This window comes from Silurus meridionalis, chromosome 10 (genome assembly GCF_014805685.1).
Source record: "Silurus meridionalis isolate SWU-2019-XX chromosome 10, ASM1480568v1, whole genome shotgun sequence".
NCBI classification, from domain to species: Eukaryota; Metazoa; Chordata; class Actinopteri; order Siluriformes; family Siluridae; genus Silurus; species Silurus meridionalis.
In genome coordinates, this window is record NC_060893.1 from 26,659,010 (window position 1) to 26,676,031 (window position 17,022).

The following is a 17,022-nucleotide window of genomic DNA, read 5'->3' on the forward strand; positions in this document are numbered from 1 at the left end:
AAGATCTACTTTGCATGTGTTGGTGTGGAAGATCTCCTGCTGTAGAGTTCTGACCTTAACCCTATTGAACACCTTTTAATGTGAACGCTGACTGCACCCCAGGAACCTCCTCACCTCCTCCCCTACATCAGAACCTGACTTTACCAACACCCTTGTGTCTGCATGAACACAAATCTCCACAAGCACAAAATCTAGTTAGAATACAGAAGACTGGAGGGAATTAGAAGGCCATATACAGTACGGACTAAATGTTTAATGAAATGACCAAAAAAGCACAAACTGAACTTATGACCAGGTGTCCGCAAACTTTTGGTAATATTTTAATAAAATATTTTAAAATATTATTTTATATATTATTTAACCAGGCAGCCATTTTATTTAAAACTGTTAAAAATGTAAACTGTTTACAAATGTTAATATTAATAATAATAATAATAATAATAATATACTGCTTTAGTAAAAAAAATACAAGCAATTGTGTGTTTTGCATTTCTTCCCCCAAAAGTTCCAAAATGTAACTGAATTGTGAATTTTATGTACCGTTACCATGTGCGTGTGTGTGTGTGTGTGTCTGTGTGTGTAGGTGACTCTATAGTAGAAAATGGTAGTGATAATTGTGCTGAAGTTTTCTGTGTATTTTTCTGTGCATCAAAAATACAAATATATCAAAGATTCTGTTCACTTACTTTGTACTGGAGTGATGATCAGATTAAACACGTTTAAAGTTACAGTAGTAAATCCCCGAGTCTGAGAGAGAAACGTTCTTTATATGGAGTGATAAATCACTTAATACACTGAATCTGTGATCTGGATCAGGAATGTGTTTCATGGTGCCTTCTCCATGTTTAGCAATGATGATAGGATTGACCATGACCAGTGTCCCTTCTTCAACTCCTTTAAACCACATCACACTGCCATTATTTTCACAGTAGAGGAATGCAGAACTTCCCTCTGTGAATGTTTTACTGATGATGTTTGTAAAAACAAAACAGCAGGAAGTGAAATGTCTCCAGCGTTCACTAATACCTGCATGTGTGTTTTCATGTCGGAGCTTTTGTGATGTGATTATTAAAGACCTCCTGCAGGCTGTGCAGTAAATGATCAGTAGAATGAAGGTGAAGCTGCTGGGTTTGAGAGGAGAACAGTTTACTCACCACTCTGAGCTGTGTGGACGGAGCCATGAAGCAGGAGAGCAGCTAAAGCAACAACACACATTGCTGTCAGCTCATGGGAAGATCTTCTGTCTGAGACTGGGACTTTCTAATTAAAAATTATAAAGAGGAACTGGATAGTGTGAATGCTGCCTCATCAAAAAAAGAAAAAGTGTAATTTCCGTCAGTGTGGTGATGCTTCTGCATGGGTTTCATAACCATCATAGACTCATCAACCCTTTCAATTCATCAAAATACTCAAGATCAAGACAGTGACATTTATCAAATCTGAAGGCAGTAAATGTGTGAAGGCAAATTTCCCTTCATTTTTTAACCAGTTTAACTTCCTGTTTGAGCCCCAAATATTACATTTTACAATAATTCTGCTTCGAAGTCACTTCTGCCAGAACAACAACAGACAAGTAAAAGTAATTCGTAAAATTTAAAAGAAATGATCCCCCTGCATACAGTGTCTAATGTCCTGGACAGGCTGTAAAACTACTGGACAGGAACAAACGTCCTTGAGCCGGGGCATGAGGAAGGTCAGGTGCCAGCAGCGGACACAGCGAGACTTGAGACAGACCGCCACTGGGTAGAACGCCCTAATCCGGGTACCAGAGGCAGAGCGACGCCTTCCGCTGGCGATCTGAGAAGGAGCGAAGCCCTCTGCCAGGGAATCTGAGGCAGAGAGACGCTCTCACCAGGGACGATTCGTCAGAGGGACAGCCATCTCAAGATGTCATCAAGGACTGATTGGTCACCATAGATTAGGCATGATGTGCCCTAAAGTACTCAGATCTCTGCTGGGGGCTGAGCTTCCACAGATAATTAATCATAGGAGTGCCCATGACTTGCCAGTGTAAGGCGGGGGAAGCCCAATGCTTGTGTGCATCCACATGATCCCTGTTTGGCCAGATTATTCTGTAAGGAACATGATCCAAGCCCAGATTATTCAGTCAGGAGTACGCTGACTGGAAGGACCCAAATGCAGGGCGCAACAGGGGGGGTGAAGCATTGAAAAATGAGGCAGGAAGGAACTAGCGGCTGTCTGAAAACTTAGGATACTGGTGCGAGAACAATAATAGGCAGATTAAACTAAGTCAAAAATGTTGTACATCTGAGGACTTCCGGTATGCCTCGTGGTGATTAGACATAGGTGGAAGTCGCTCCGTGAACATTAGTCTTTTTCTTATCAGCAATCTTAATTATTTTCTGCAACATACTCATAATCAAGTCTATCTGTAACATATCTTCAAGAAAAATGCCAAAAGTGGGAAAGCAAGTACGAAATACAGCAGAAACGTCGACCGAATCGGGAAATCAGCAGGCAGCTAACGCTACGGCTATGGCTGAACCGGAGGCTGAGCTCACACCTGCCTCTTTGAGGGAGTTAATATCATTCACCATTCGTTCGGAAATTTCAACACTGCGATCTGAATTTCTGTCTGAGATTCGTTCTGCCATGTCCACACTACAAGCAACCCTCTCATCGCAAGCTCAGAAGATTGGGAGCATTGAAACGGCACTTAATAACTCAGTCGCTCAATTGACAGTGGTGGAGACCATGTGCACCGCGTTGGTCAGAAACCACAACCAAACGCGTATCCTAGGCATATGCTTGTCCGACTCCACCACTATCAAACTAAAGAACTTATATTGAAGCTTAGTCGTGAACGGGGCTCTCTAGAATTCAAGGGGGCGGTGATTCGTATTTTCCCGGACATGTCGGCTGAGGTGGTGAGGTGCCGTGCTGAGTTTAAGGACGTGAAAGCTTCTCTTCACAGCATGGGCGTCACCTATGGAATGCTACATCCCGCTAAACTCCGTGTCGACTTTAAGGGACAGCAACATGTTTTCCACACTCTGCGGGCAGCGATGGATTTTTTCACTACTTCCATCAAGACTACAGCGAACAGGGCCTGATGAGCAGAATTTACCCGAAGCTTATAAAGTAAAGTAAAAGAAAAAATTAGGAGAGTAAAATTTACTATTCTATCTGTACTTGTTACATAAGGCCACGTTAATTTAGTCATGTGTAACACACTGCTGATAATAACTTGTACGTATTGTAATTCAGTTCATGGAGCACTGCTGAAAGGGCAGCCAATAATTAAAGGAACCTGTTAGTTGTTTTCTTTTGTATCTGACTGTTTCCAGTTAGGTTTGTAGTAGTTATGGGTGTTAGACCCTATGTCCACTCTGGATGTTTGGAGGGGATAGGGCTTGTTTATGCTTTTGTTTTTGTTTGTTTGTTTTGTGCACCTTCGATCATCTTGTTTTTGATTGTTCTTCTCTTTAATGCTCTCTCTTGGTCAGGGGGTTTTAAATTTATTGACTCTATTAAACCCTTGTTGACTAAAAATGCCTGATATGCACCAAGCTACTGGGGGCAGGGTTAAAATGATTAGTTGGAATGTCAAAGGCTTAAATAATAAGGTAAAGAGTGTAAAAGTATTTTCTCATTTAAACAATCTAAAAGCCAACATGTGTTTTTTACAGGAAACTCATTTAAAGATCTCTCGCCACAAAAGCTTGCTCAGGTCCTGGGTGGGACAGGTCTTTCATTCGGGATATAATTGTAAATCTAGAGGTACCGCCATCCTAATCAATAAGAATACCTCGTTTAGCCCCTCAAAAGTTATTTCAGATCCCAATGGTAGGTATGTGATTGTCTCAGGCTCCCTTTTTAATTGCCATGTTACTTTGGCAAGCATTTATGCGCCTAACTGGGATAATCCAGACTTTTTAATTAAGCTTTTCTTTACACTTCCAGACTTAAATCTTTATCAACTAATTATGGGAGGTGACTTTAATTGTATTCTAAACACTGTTTTGGACAGGTCATCTCCAAAATCAGCTCTCCCATCCCGATCCTCAAAAATAATTAACTCCCTCTTAGAGTTGTACGGAGTAACGGAAGTGTGGCGTCTTCTGAATCCCCTTTCTAGAGTCTTTTCCTTTTTCTCTCTAGCTCACCACACATATACACGTATTGATTATTTTTTCATTGACAGTAAATTCATCCCTTCAGTAAGGTCTTACTCTTATGAAAGTATAATTATCTCCGATCATGCTCCAGTAACTCTCGAATTGGCCCTCCCTGGCTGCTATAGGCCCTTATATGCTTGGAAAATGAATGTATTACTTTTGTCAGATAACCACTTTGTTCAATTTCTCTCTGAAAAGATCTCTACATTTCTTGAAATAAATTCAACAGAGGGAATCTCCACATCTTTACTTTGGGAAATACTTAAAGCTTATTTACGTGGAGAAATTATTTCTCACTCTGCTCATATTAAGAAACTCCGTAATAAGAGGCTTCTCGAACTCTCTGAGCAAACTGGCATGTTAGATCAGGATTATGCGAGCCACCCAACTCCTTCGTTTTATAATGAAAGGGTCTTTTTGCAATCTGAATTTAACCTTCTTTCCACCGCTCAAGCTGAACAGCTTTTGCTTAAATTGCGACACCATTTCTACGAGTTTGGTGATAAACCAGGTAAAGCACTGGCATAACAACTTAGACTTAAAACTGCAAAAAAAAATTATTACCCATATCCAAGCCCGAGAAGGTAGTATTTTAACAGATCCTCAAGAAATTAATAACGAATTCAAATCTTTTTATTCCTTGTTATATCAGTCAGAATCTTTTAAGAATCCTAACGCTATCAGTAGTTTTTTTGATAATCTTAGCATCCCCCAAATTGATAGTGAATCAAAAGCCAAATTGGACGAACCTATTAGCTTAACAGAAATTATGCAATCTATATCACAAATGCAGAGTGGAAAATCTCCGGGCCCAGACGGATTCCCGACAGAGTTTTTTAAAAAGCTTTCCCCTCAGCTTTCCCCACTGCTCCTCTCGGTCTTTGAAGAGTCTCTGAACGACGGCTACCTACCCCTCTCTATACATTAGGCGTCAATTTCTCTCCTATTAAAGCCCGATAAGAATCCGCTGGAGTGTGGATCGTACCGCCCAATCTCACTCCTCAATGTAGATGTGAACATTTTGGCAAGAGTTCTCTCTCTTAGATTAGAAACTGTTATCCAAGACATCATTCACCCAGACCACACCGGCTTTATTAAAAATAGGCAGGGTTTTTTTAATATCAGACGGTTGATGAATATAATTTACACTTCATCTGACTCTTCTTTGCCTGAGGCCTTGGTTTCTCTCGATGCAGAGAAGGCATTCGATCGAGATGAGTGGGACTATTTATTTTTTACATTAGAAAAATTATTATTATTAATATACATGACCTGTCGCAATTTATTCAAATAGAAAAGATTAGATTTACATTACTTGGTATTACAGAAAACTTTTACACCACCTGGCAACCATTCTTATTGTATTTAAGAGAAGGAGGAACGGGGAAAAAATAATATCCTGTTCTCTTTGTTTAGCCTTTTTGAGCTCTTCCCCTTGCCCCTGACTTCTTGGTAGATGTAGAAAGGAAAAAGGAGACTGTATATCGTTGAGAGTGTTAATGTACTTAGGTGCAAATCTTTTATTGTTTTTTTTTTTATTTATTTCTATTTTTTATTTTTGTTTTTTTATTTATTTATTTTTTTTAATTTTCTCCTGTTCATGATGCTCACATTCATGATTGTGATTGTATGTATAACTTAGAAGGTGAGAGACCAATTTTTTATTGTTGGACTAGATTAACCACTGTTCCATTGTCTCTCTCGCCTAAGTGTCTTTCTGTTTGAAGTGCATCAATAAAAATATTTGGACTAAAAATTTTGTACATCTAACAGAGGCAGGTGAACGGGGCAATACAGGGCAGATCAAATGCACAGTCTGAGAATACAGTCTTATTTTCAAAACCATTAACAGAGCAATGCAGGGAAGACAAAAAACAAATCCTAGAACATCTTGAAAATCACACACAGCAAACAGAGCAATATAGTAGATATGAAAAGCTGGTGAGATAATCTGGCAGAGATTTAATGTCTTTGGTGTCCGTAAACACTGGGTGGCTCCAATTTGGCTGCCGACCCGAAAGTGCACGCCGCTGAACTGGAAGATCCTGACTGCATGGGCTCATTAATAACTCCAGAATTTATTGTCTGTGACACAGTTTGCCATGTCATCAACAAATGCAGATTAAATCTCTGTCCTGCAAACAAGAAACACCACCATCCTCTCTTTCAGTTTAAAATGTACTGATGCAAAGTGAAAAACTGTTCTGTGGTCGGACGAATTAAAAATCATTTTTAATGTTAATACATAGAAAATGTTAATGTATATTAATGTATTTATTCGTTTATCAATTTATAATTAGAGTTAATAATAGATATGAAATTAATTCTGCATTTTTGTATTAATTTTTTTATTATCATAACCCCATACTAATAGAATAATAATATTATTAATATAATATAAATAACACACACACACACACACACACACAAAATCTAATAAGTATCTGAAGTGAATAATGTGTTATTTCACGCTGCACTTTATTAGATTCAGTAATAAATGTTTGATGGAATAATGACAGTAATAATCAGTGTTACAGACACAGAGCTCAGTTACATTCTGTTAGAAATACAGACAAGTTTACTATCAAACAGCAACAATCCAGAGGACCAGAAAAGGAAATCAAATATAAATATGTGATAAAAATGAAAAAAAGACGTTGTGTGTGTGTGTGTGTGTGTGTGTGTGTGTGTGTGTGCGTGTGTGCGTGTGTGCGTGTGTGCGTGTGTGTGTGTGTGTGAGATATGGAGTCATGGGTCTGGAGACAGACAGTACATTTCTTCTGTCTGGATTGGATGATCACCTGAACCTTCCTCGGTCTCTCCTGTGCTACCTGAGTGTAGAGATGAGAGATATCAGGATTAAATAGAGAAAAAGAAAACACATTCTACATTAATATTCCTGTAAGTGACATTGTGTTCTGCAGGAACGAACACTAAACACCAGCATTTCTTTAAACTAGATGCAAAGTAACACAATAAATTCACACATTTTTATAAAAACAAACACAAACGATATTTAAAGGTTTACAAACTGGTAATTTATTTTAAAGCATTATTATGTCACAGTCTTCTGGGTTCGCGGCGTGCACTTCCAGGTCAGCGGCCATTTTAAGGTTTTACCGTGCTGCCCTGTGTTTAAGGACTCTATGAACTCTCCCTCTCTGCCGGATTATCTCTTTCTTCTTTCCGGATATCGCCTGAGATTCTCCTGCACTTTTTTCCGGTTTGCCCACTTGTTTTTTGATGGTTTTTGCTAATGTCTCTGTTTTGGTTTCCCTGCTCAGCCTTTTGTTTGGATTATCTTTGTTCAGTGTTTTCTCCTGAATGTTTGGAATATTCTGTGGGATTTTTGTTTTCAGTATTTTTTGTTGGGATTTGCACAGTTTTGTTAATAAAGGACTCATTTTCGAAGTTCTCTGTCAGCGTCCTGCATTTGGGTCCCTCCAGCCAGCCCCTGACATACTACCTCTACAACCAGATCTAACAGGAGATCAGGATGGTGTTTGGAAAACAAGTGAACTGTTTACACCATTAAGAGATCAGATTCATTCAAGCTTTTTTAAAATGCATGTGTGTTTTTCAGATTTGAGATAAAACCTGCACCTGTCCCACAAGCACGGCCACCACGGACCCACCTTCTTACAGACAGACTTCTTACAGACACCTGGACTCATTCATACCTTATACTACATAAGGACACTCCCATTATTGCGACGTATAAACACTGCATTCTAATTCCCGTATTTTGTAGGAGTTTAATAGTACACAAAATTCTTGTTTGTTTAGTCACGTTTCAGTTTCATTTTTTTAATGTTGAGGGAAGAAATGCAAAACATAATATTGCTTGTCAGTTTTTTTAATCAACAAAGTTTTTTGTTATTAACATTTGTGAACATCAACAGTTTACTGTATTGTATTTTTAATGTCATTTTTAAATTCTGGTGTTATTTAGTTTAATTCTAAAAACACGATTCCAAAAAAGTTGGGACTCTGTACAAATTTAAAAAAGGAATGCAATAATTTACAAATCTTATAAATGTATATTTTATTCACAATAGAATATAGAAACATATCAAAAGTCGAAAGTGAGACATTTTGAAATGTCATGCCAAATACTGTCTCATTTTGGATTTCATGAGCGCTACACATTCCAAAAATGTTGGGACAGGCAGCAATAAGAGGCCGGAAAAGTGAAATGTACATATAAGGAACAGCTGGAGGACCAATTTGCAACTTATTAGATCAACTGGCAACATGATTGGGTATAAAAAGAGTTTTTCAGAGTGGCAGTGTCTCTCAGAAGTCAAGATGGGCAGAGGATCACCAGTTCCCCCAATGCTGTGGTGAAAAATAGTGGAGCAATAAAGTAGAAAGGAGTTTCTCAAAGAAAAATTACGAAGCGTTTGAAGTTCTCTTCAGCTACAGTGCATCATATCATCCAAAGATTCGGGAGAGTCTGGAACAATCTCCAGGGTCAAGGCTGGAAAACCATACTGGATGGATGCCCGTGATCTTCGGGCCCTTAGACGCCACTGCATCACATACAGGAATGCTACTGTAATGGAAATCACAACATGGGCTCAGGAATACTTCCAGAAAACATTGTAGGTGCACACAATCCACTGTGTCATCCGCCGTCGCCGGCTAAAACTCTATAGGTCAATAAAGAAGCCGTATCTAAACATGATCCAAAAGCTCAGGTGTTTTCTCAGGGCCAGGGCTCATTTAAAATGCACTGTGGCAAAGTGGAAAACTGTTCTGTGGTCAGACAAATCAAAATTTCTTCTTTTGGGAAAACTGGGACGCCATGTCATCCGGACTAAAGAGGATAAGGACAACCCAAGTTGTTCTCAGCGCTCAGTTCAGAAGCCTGCATCTCTGATAGTATGTGGTTGCATGAGTGCGTGTGGCATGGGCAGCTTACACATCTGGAAAGGCACCAGCAATGCTGAAAGGTATATCCAAGTTCTAGAGCAACATATGCTCCCATCCAGATGTCGTCTCTTTCAGGGAAGACCTTGCATTTTCCAACATGACAATCCCAGACCACATACTGCATCAATTACAACATCATGGCTGCGTAGGAGAAGGATCCAGGTACTGAAATGTCCAGCCTGCAGTCCAGATCTTTCACCCAGAGAAAACATTTGGTGCACCATAAAGAGGAAGATGCGACAAAGAAGACCTGAAACAGTTGAGCAACTAGAAATCTGTATTAGACAAGAATGGGAGAACATTCCTATTCCAAAACTTGAGCAACTTGTCTCCCCAGTCCCCAGACTGTTATAAAAAGAAGAGGGGACGCCACACCGTGGAGACATGGCCTTGTCCCAACTTTTTTGATATGTGTTGATGCCATGAAAACTTATTTTTTCCTTAAAATTATTCAATTTCTCAGTTTAAACATTTGATGTCATCTATGTGGGATTCTGAATAAAATATTGAAATTTGAAACTTCCACATCATTACGTTCTGGTTTTATTCAAAATTTGTAAAGTGTCCCAACTTTTTTGGAATCGGGTTTGTATGTTTGGAGGTGTGGATAAGTATGTAGTTGTGGGTGGGTGTATAGATGTATGCAGGAGTGTGTGTGAGTTGCTTCAACATTATTCACATGCATCTGGAACAGGCTGCAGATTGTAGCTGTGGTTGTCAGCAGTGAGATTTGAGAAGAAAATGCTGTTGATTTGTAACTGTACCTCTTCACACACGTGATCTGTTCAGTCTGAATGTGTTTGTATCCAGTCACATATCAAATACGGACATTACATGATAAAATTAAGCTCGGTATTAAGAAGAAACTTAGCAGGTGGTGGAGCTGCAGGGAGGTTGGTCACAGGTGTATCTGATTTTGTGGATCTGCTGAGATATAAAGTACAGCTTATGCTATAGAATCACGCAAAAAAACTCTGAAGATTTATAACATCTCACTTTTTCTTTTAGTGAAACATCTCCACACTGACAGAGCCAACAGCAGCACCACCAGGCAGCTCACTGAGACCACAACAGGAACCATCCACAAGTCTGAGAAAGAGAACACACCATCATCATCATCTGTTCATATATATAATAAAACACTGTTACATCAGCACCTGGATCTGTTCCTGCTATTGTGGATGCTTTCAGTGCACAACTATATGATACTGAGGACATCACTAGATTTATTCCTGCTGTGGAGTCTCTGTAATTAGAGATTCAATTCAATGTATTTTTATTTGTATTGCGCTTTTAACAATGAACATTGTCCCAAAGCAGCATTACACAGATAATACTGATGGATGAATTTGTAGCTTTTCTTACAGATACAATCTGATTTAATCGCCCAAAAAAAGACCTTCACAGACAGCAAGCAAAAAGCAAACGTGAAATTCTGCATGAAATGAAGCAAACCGCCACAGAGACGTTTTACATGACATATGGTGATGAACATCACTGGAAGATGACGAGATCAGGAAGACCTTAGACAAGTTCCAAACACCAAAAATGTCTAAATCGTTCGGCAACTCGTGCCTGATGATCTTTGGAGAACAATCCAAACGATCCCACTTCCACACCCACACTACTCGCCAGATTTGACTCCTGCAGACTTTGGCCTCATCCTGAAGATGAAGATGGAGCTCAAAGGTCACTGCTTCGGAACAGTCAATCCCAGAAGGTGCTTGACACACTTAGAAAAGGAGACTTTCAGGACACGTTCCAGAAGAACGCTGGGTGATTGGGTGGAAACGTAGATAAATAAAGTACTTTCTTGTCTTGTACCTCATAACACTGAAACCCAGCAACAAATGCCAACAGGACAAATGATTTTATGATGACTTGTTTATGAGGATGGAAATAAAATACAACTTTACCCATAAAATGTTTTATTTTTTTCTCAAATATTTTGCACACAATCTCTGAACATCTGTGTGTGGTCCTTCACTGCTGCACAACTCGAGAGCTTTATAATAATGTTTAAAAGTGGGTTTACTAACAGGAGTGGTGTAGGTACAAGGCTTCATTTCCACATTAAACTTTGTGTGGTTTATTTTCTTACCTTTATCATCTGAAGGTGGCGCTGTTGGAGCAGTGCTACCTGAAAGTGGAGATAATTGGAAGAATTATTTAAATAAATCGGCTGTAGCTTTACTGCAGCTAAACAACACTCTCAATGAAAACTAATTTTAAATGTAACTGACATTGTTTACATCATTGGGAACTCGACTTCCCACCTGCTCCAGTGCTCTCGTTCCCCAAACTACTGATGAGTGAAACCTCTGTGGTTCTGTCTATACCAAGCCTCGATGCTGAGTTTTATACTTTCATTTTCAACCTGATTCATGTTTTGGACTGTTTGTTATTTATATTATTAAAGCTGCTGAAATCTGCATCTGCCTGGTTTTCTTTACATGACTTCATTATGACCCAGTGTTTATTATTCATGTAGCATCAGTTTTGCAAAGCTAAAAAAAAAGGCTTCTCTCTCTAAGATCTGCATGGTGAATAAACAGGAAGAACACTGCAGTAACACACTTCATCTCCAGATACACGTTTGTGTCAGGAATTCACCTGCCATGCCCCCTTTGGTGGCAGTCATGCTGCCCCTTTCTCTGAAGCTCCCGGCTTCATCACACACACCTGAGACTCCTTAAACACTCATCCCGACTCCTACATAAACCCCACTTACTCACACTTACTCCCCGTCCGTTATTGTATGTGTTCGCTGATATATGCATGGAAGCGAATGATGGAATTCCCGGCAGAGTGGGGTGGATTTATACGGAGCGTCGGTGAATATATGGATTTGTATCCTTCCTTTTAACCCACTGAAAAAGCCAAAATTGCGCTCCACATCTCTCCTGTCTGGGCAATCTCTCTCTCTCTCGCCAGTAAGCTGTGGAGCGCGTTTTAAGGCAATTTCAGCTCGTGCACCCACTTCATTAGGCTTCTCACGGGGATGTTCGGGATGACTCCGGCAGATCTACCTTACAGACCCCTGGATTCTGGGAGGGCTCCGGAGTTTCGACGAGTACTCCGCTTTGCTCCAGATTTTCTACTAGCTCTCCGCTCCACTCCAGAGTTTCTACAAGCACGCCGCCCTGTTCCGGGGTTACCGTGAGTGCGCCACTCCGTCTCAGAGCATCTACAAGTGCACCGCGCCGTCTCAGAACGTCTATGGGCACACCGCTCCACCCCAAAAGTTTCCACAAGCGCGCCACCCTGTTCCAGGGTTCCCGTGGACGCACCGTGCCGCCCCAGAGTTTCCACGAGCGCGCCGCTCGGCTCCAGTGTCCCGCTGAGGGTGCCGCTACACCGCCACTTTGCCACGAAAAGGACATCGCAAGGCTGCCTGGCCACGAAGAGGACGCCGTACCGCCCCCTGGTTGTGACAGGGATGTCATACTGCCGCCAGGCCATGCCACCGGACCACAACACGGACAAAACGTTGTTGCCAAACCCCTCCGGATGGCCTGTTTTGCTTCCAGTCTCCTTCAAAGGGTATGTGTGGCCTCCTAATTCCTCTGTAAGCAAAGTCTCGCCTCCAAGTTTCCCTGAAGGCGAAGTCACGCCACCAAGTGCTCTGCAGGGCAACGTCTCACCCCCAAGTTCCTCTCAGGACAAAGTCTCGCCTCCAAGTTCCACGGAAGGCAACATCTTGCCCCTGAGCTCCTCTGATGGCGACGTCTTGCCCTTGAGCTCATCTGAAGGCGACGTGATGCCACCAGGTGCTTCCGAAGAAGGCATGGCAGCCCCAAGCTCCTCCGCCAGTGACATTTCGCCTCCGAGCTCCTCCGACGCTGACGCATTGCCACAGAGTCCCTCTCAAGGTAACGTTTCGTCTACTAGTTCCTCTAAAGGTGACGTCTCACCCGCAAGTCACGCTGGAGGTGACGTTATGCCTCCGAATGCCTGAGAGAAACGTGTGGCAGTCCCAGGTTCCACTGAGGCGAAGACACCATCCCAGGCCTTAGGGGAGGTACCTTCACTCTGCTATGTCTCTCCGAGGGTGAAGCAATGTGTGAAGACCCGGTGGGGAGCCCCATCATGGCCCAAGGTCCCTCTGACCTCCTCTGACGGTGACGTCTCGCTCTTTTGAAGGCGTCGTCTCGCTCCCAAGCTCCCCAGAAGGCGACGTCTCACCCCTGAGCTCCTCTTAAGATGACATCATGCCTATGAACCCCGCAGAGGGCAATGGCTTGGTCTCTGGACTCCACCGAGGGCGTAGTTCTACTCCCGGGTCTCCACCGAAGAACACCGCTATGAACATCGCTCGGCCTCTGAACTCCACCGAGGGCGTCGTTCTGCTCCCGATCACCGTAGAGGGTGTCGCTCGGCCTCCGTTCCCCGCTGAGGACGTCGCTCTGCCTCGGGACTCAGCTGAAGATGTGGCCCTCCTCAGGACTCCGTCAAAGGCACCGCTCGGCCTCTGGACTCCGTCATGGCCGTCGCTTCACCTCCGTTCTCCACCCAGGGGGTTGTCCAGCCCATAAGCCCCGTAGAGAGCTCCACTGAGTCTCCGGTCGTCGCCAAGGAGGTCGTGCCAAATCCAGGTTGCCGTGGTAGACGTAGCTCCGTTTCAGGCCTTCAGGGGGGACGTCGCTCCGCTCCTGACCTCCGTGGTGGGCACCCCTCCACTCCAGACCTCCACTAAGGAAGTCCCTCAGCCTCCAGTCTCCTTTAAGGGTGTCACTCCGTCCCGAGTCTCTGTGGGGGACACCGTTCCACTCTAAAGCTTCATGGTGGACTTCGCTCAGTCTCCGGGCTCTGCCAAGGGCGTCGCTCTGTTCCAGGTCTCCAGGGTAGACATTGCTCCGCTTCAGACCTTCGTGATGGGCGTCGCTCCGCTCCAGACCTTCACAGTGGGCATCCGTCCCTGTTTTCCGCCAGCAGCGTCTCTCTCTGCCTTCGGTCTTCGCCGAGGACGTCGCTCAGCCTCCGGTCTCCACCCAGGACTGCGCTCTGTTCCGGACCTCCGCTGAGTGCGTTGTTCCGTCCCAGGTCTCCAGAGAAGGCATCGTTCGGTTCCGAATCCCCACCGGGGATGTGGCTCCACCTCGGGTCCCTCTCGGCCTTCCCGAAATCCAGGAATCCACCTGCCACGCCTCCTTCGGTGGCTGTCATGCTGCCGCTTTCTCTGAAGCTCCCGGCTTTATCACACACGCCTGGGACTCGTTAAGCACTCATCCCCGACTCCTACATAAACCCCTCACTCACACTCACTCCCCGTCCGTTATTGTATGTGTTTGTTGATATGCATGTTTTTCCCCAAGCGCACCTCTGACTACTCTCTCTTCATCCATGGACTGCTGTTTATGTGTTTTGTGTGACTCTTTTTTATTAAACCCGAGCGAGCTGTACTCCGGTTTCTGCCTCCGTTCATTCGCCCCCTGACAGTTTGTGTGTTAAGTTATAATGTTGAGTGATTACCTTCTACATGTGAACTTTGTTCTGGCATGACTCTGCTACCTGAGGGTAGAGATTAGAATAAACGTTATACAGGATTCTGTCAGGGTTTAATAAAAACTCAACAACACTGCTAATGAAAATAAAAGAAAACTGAAAACATAAAAATGTTACATAAACATAAATATATAAAATGTGTATATATATATATATATATATATATATATATATATATATATATATATATATATATAAAATACAAATATATAGTAGCAGTGTAACGGTACACACATTCATACTGAAATTTTAAATAATTTAAAGGGCTTTCGGTTTAGTACGCGTCAACTGACTGCAATCCTTTTAACGGTGTCAGTGTCGCTACTCACTCTGTACCGGAAATATTATTGGTTTTGCACATGCATGAAAATGCTAACGAATCCATAGTGCTAGCATTAGCCGCTAACCAGGAATTTAATTGTTATATCAATTTATTCAATATACACTATATGGACAAAAATATTGGGACACATGACTTTCCCAAACATTTGGGGTTCTTTCCCAAACTGTGATCACAAAGCTGAAGCTGAAGCTAAAATTGTATAAGACGTCTTTGGATGCAGGCTGTTCCAGCATGAAGCCCAACCCAATAATCATAATCATAATCATAAACTGCTTTAGTAAAAAAATGATAAGCAATTGTGTTTTGCATTTCTTCCCCCAAAAGTTTCGAAATGTAACCGAAGTGTGAATTTTATTTACCGTGTGTGTGTGTGTGTGTGTGTGTGTGTGTGTGTGTGTGTGTGTGTGTAGGTGACTCTAGTAGAAAATGGTAGTGATAAATGTGCTGAAGTTTTCTGTGTATTTTTCTGTGCATAAAAAATACAAATATGCCAAAGATTCTGTTCACTTACTTTGTACTGGAGTGATGATCATAATGAACACATGTTTAAAGTTACAGTAGTAAATCCCCGAGTCTGAGAGAGAAACGTTCTTTATATGGAGTGATAAATCACTTAATACACTGAATCTGTGATCTGCATCAGGAATGTGTTTCATGGTGGCTACTCCACGTTCAGCAAAGATGATGGGCCGTCTCCCTTCTTTAACTCCTTTAAACCACATCACACTGGATTTATTTCCACAGTAGAGGAATGCAGAACTTCCCTCTGTGAATGTTTTACTGATGAAGTCTGTAAAAACAAAACAGCAGGAAGTGAAATGTCTCCAGCGTTCACTAATACCTGCATGTGTGTTTTGATGTCGGAGCTTTTGTGATGTGATTATTAAAGACCTCCTGCAGGCTGTGCAGTAAATGATCAGTAGAATGAAGGTGAAGCTGCTGGGTTTGAGAGGAGAACAGTTTACTCACCACTCTGAGCTGTGTGGACGGAGCCATGAAGCAGGAGAGCAGCTAAAGCAACAACCCACATTGCTGTCAGCTCATGGGAAGATCTTCTGTCTGAGACTGGGACTTTCTAATGGAAAATTATAAAGAGGAACTGGATAGTGTGAATGTTGTTTCATCAAAAAAAGAAAAAGTGTCATTTCCGTCAGAGTGGTGATGCTTCTGCATGGGTTTCATAATCATCATAGACTCATTAACCCTTTCAATTCATCAAAATACTCAAGATCAAGACAGTGACATTTATAACACCTGAAGGCGAAAATTATTGCACATTTCCCTTCAGTTTTAAACAGTTTAACTTCCTGTTTAAGCCTCAAATCTTACATTCCATTCACTAAATAATGCTGTGTGGTGAATTTAGTCAAGTCAAGTCAAGTCAAGTTTATTTGTATAGCGCTTTTCACAACAGACATTGTCTCAAAGCAGCTTTACACAAATCAACAGTGATGGTGAATGGTGTGCATTTGTCCCTGATGAGCAAGACTGTGGCAAGGAAAAACTCCCTTAGATGTTATGAGGAAGAAACCTTGAGAGGAACCAGACTCAAAAGGGGAACCCATCCTCATCTGGGTGACATCAAGAGTTTGATCATAAATCTTTCAACAATACAGAACACTGGAGAGTGAGAACTAACATGATTACTGGAGTATAAGATTATAAGTAATGTTCTTTCTGCAGTCTTAAACAGTCTATATGGTTAGTAGCTCCGAGTTTTATAAGCTCAGCATTTGTGATCACCACAGATCCAGCATCAGCTTCTCCATGCCAGAGCCTTTAAACACTCCAGGAGGTCCAATGTCAAAACTCCACACATGTAGCGGGATCCAAATGGCACTGGTACGTCTCTAGATGGTTCAGGATGTTTGTGAGTTCGGCATCTACTTCTTTAAAGGTCCGTAATCATCACGAGGTGGGAGGTGACTGGAGCTGGAGCAACCTCAGGATGCCTCGGGATGGGGAGAGAAAGAGAAGCAGTGGAGAGGAATTAGCGTAGCTGCTGTTCATGATATTAACAGCACAAGTTGATAATGTGCATGTGATCAGATGTTCTGGAGCACAAGGTTATGATGTGATGTGTGTTATGTGTAGGCTTTG

At 42.1% G+C, this 17,022-nt stretch overlaps 1 protein-coding gene across 14 annotated transcripts in view; it reads right to left on the reverse strand.

Annotated features, from left to right (window-relative positions):
* Positions 1 to 16,114, reverse strand: part of LOC124392358 — a 48,086-nt gene extending 31,972 nt beyond the window's left edge. For 12 of the 14 annotated variants that reach the window (XM_046859296.1, XM_046859295.1, XM_046859299.1 and 9 more), the window contains exons 1-2: positions 15,892 to 15,957; positions 1,155 to 1,260 (exon numbers count right to left, since the gene is read on the reverse strand). Coding sequence is in view for 1 of the 14 variants with exons in the window: in XM_046859306.1 (XP_046715262.1) it covers positions 11,176 to 11,214; positions 14,547 to 14,585; positions 15,434 to 15,712; positions 15,892 to 15,952 (418 nt within the window). In the remaining 13 variants the exon portion in view is untranslated. Of the gene's footprint in view, positions 1 to 686; positions 970 to 1,154; positions 1,261 to 11,175; positions 11,215 to 14,546; positions 14,586 to 15,433; positions 15,713 to 15,891 lie in introns of those variants that run through there. The other 2 variants (XM_046859306.1, XM_046859294.1) reach the window with 2 other exon arrangements.
* Positions 16,115 to 17,022: the final 908 nt, after the last annotated feature.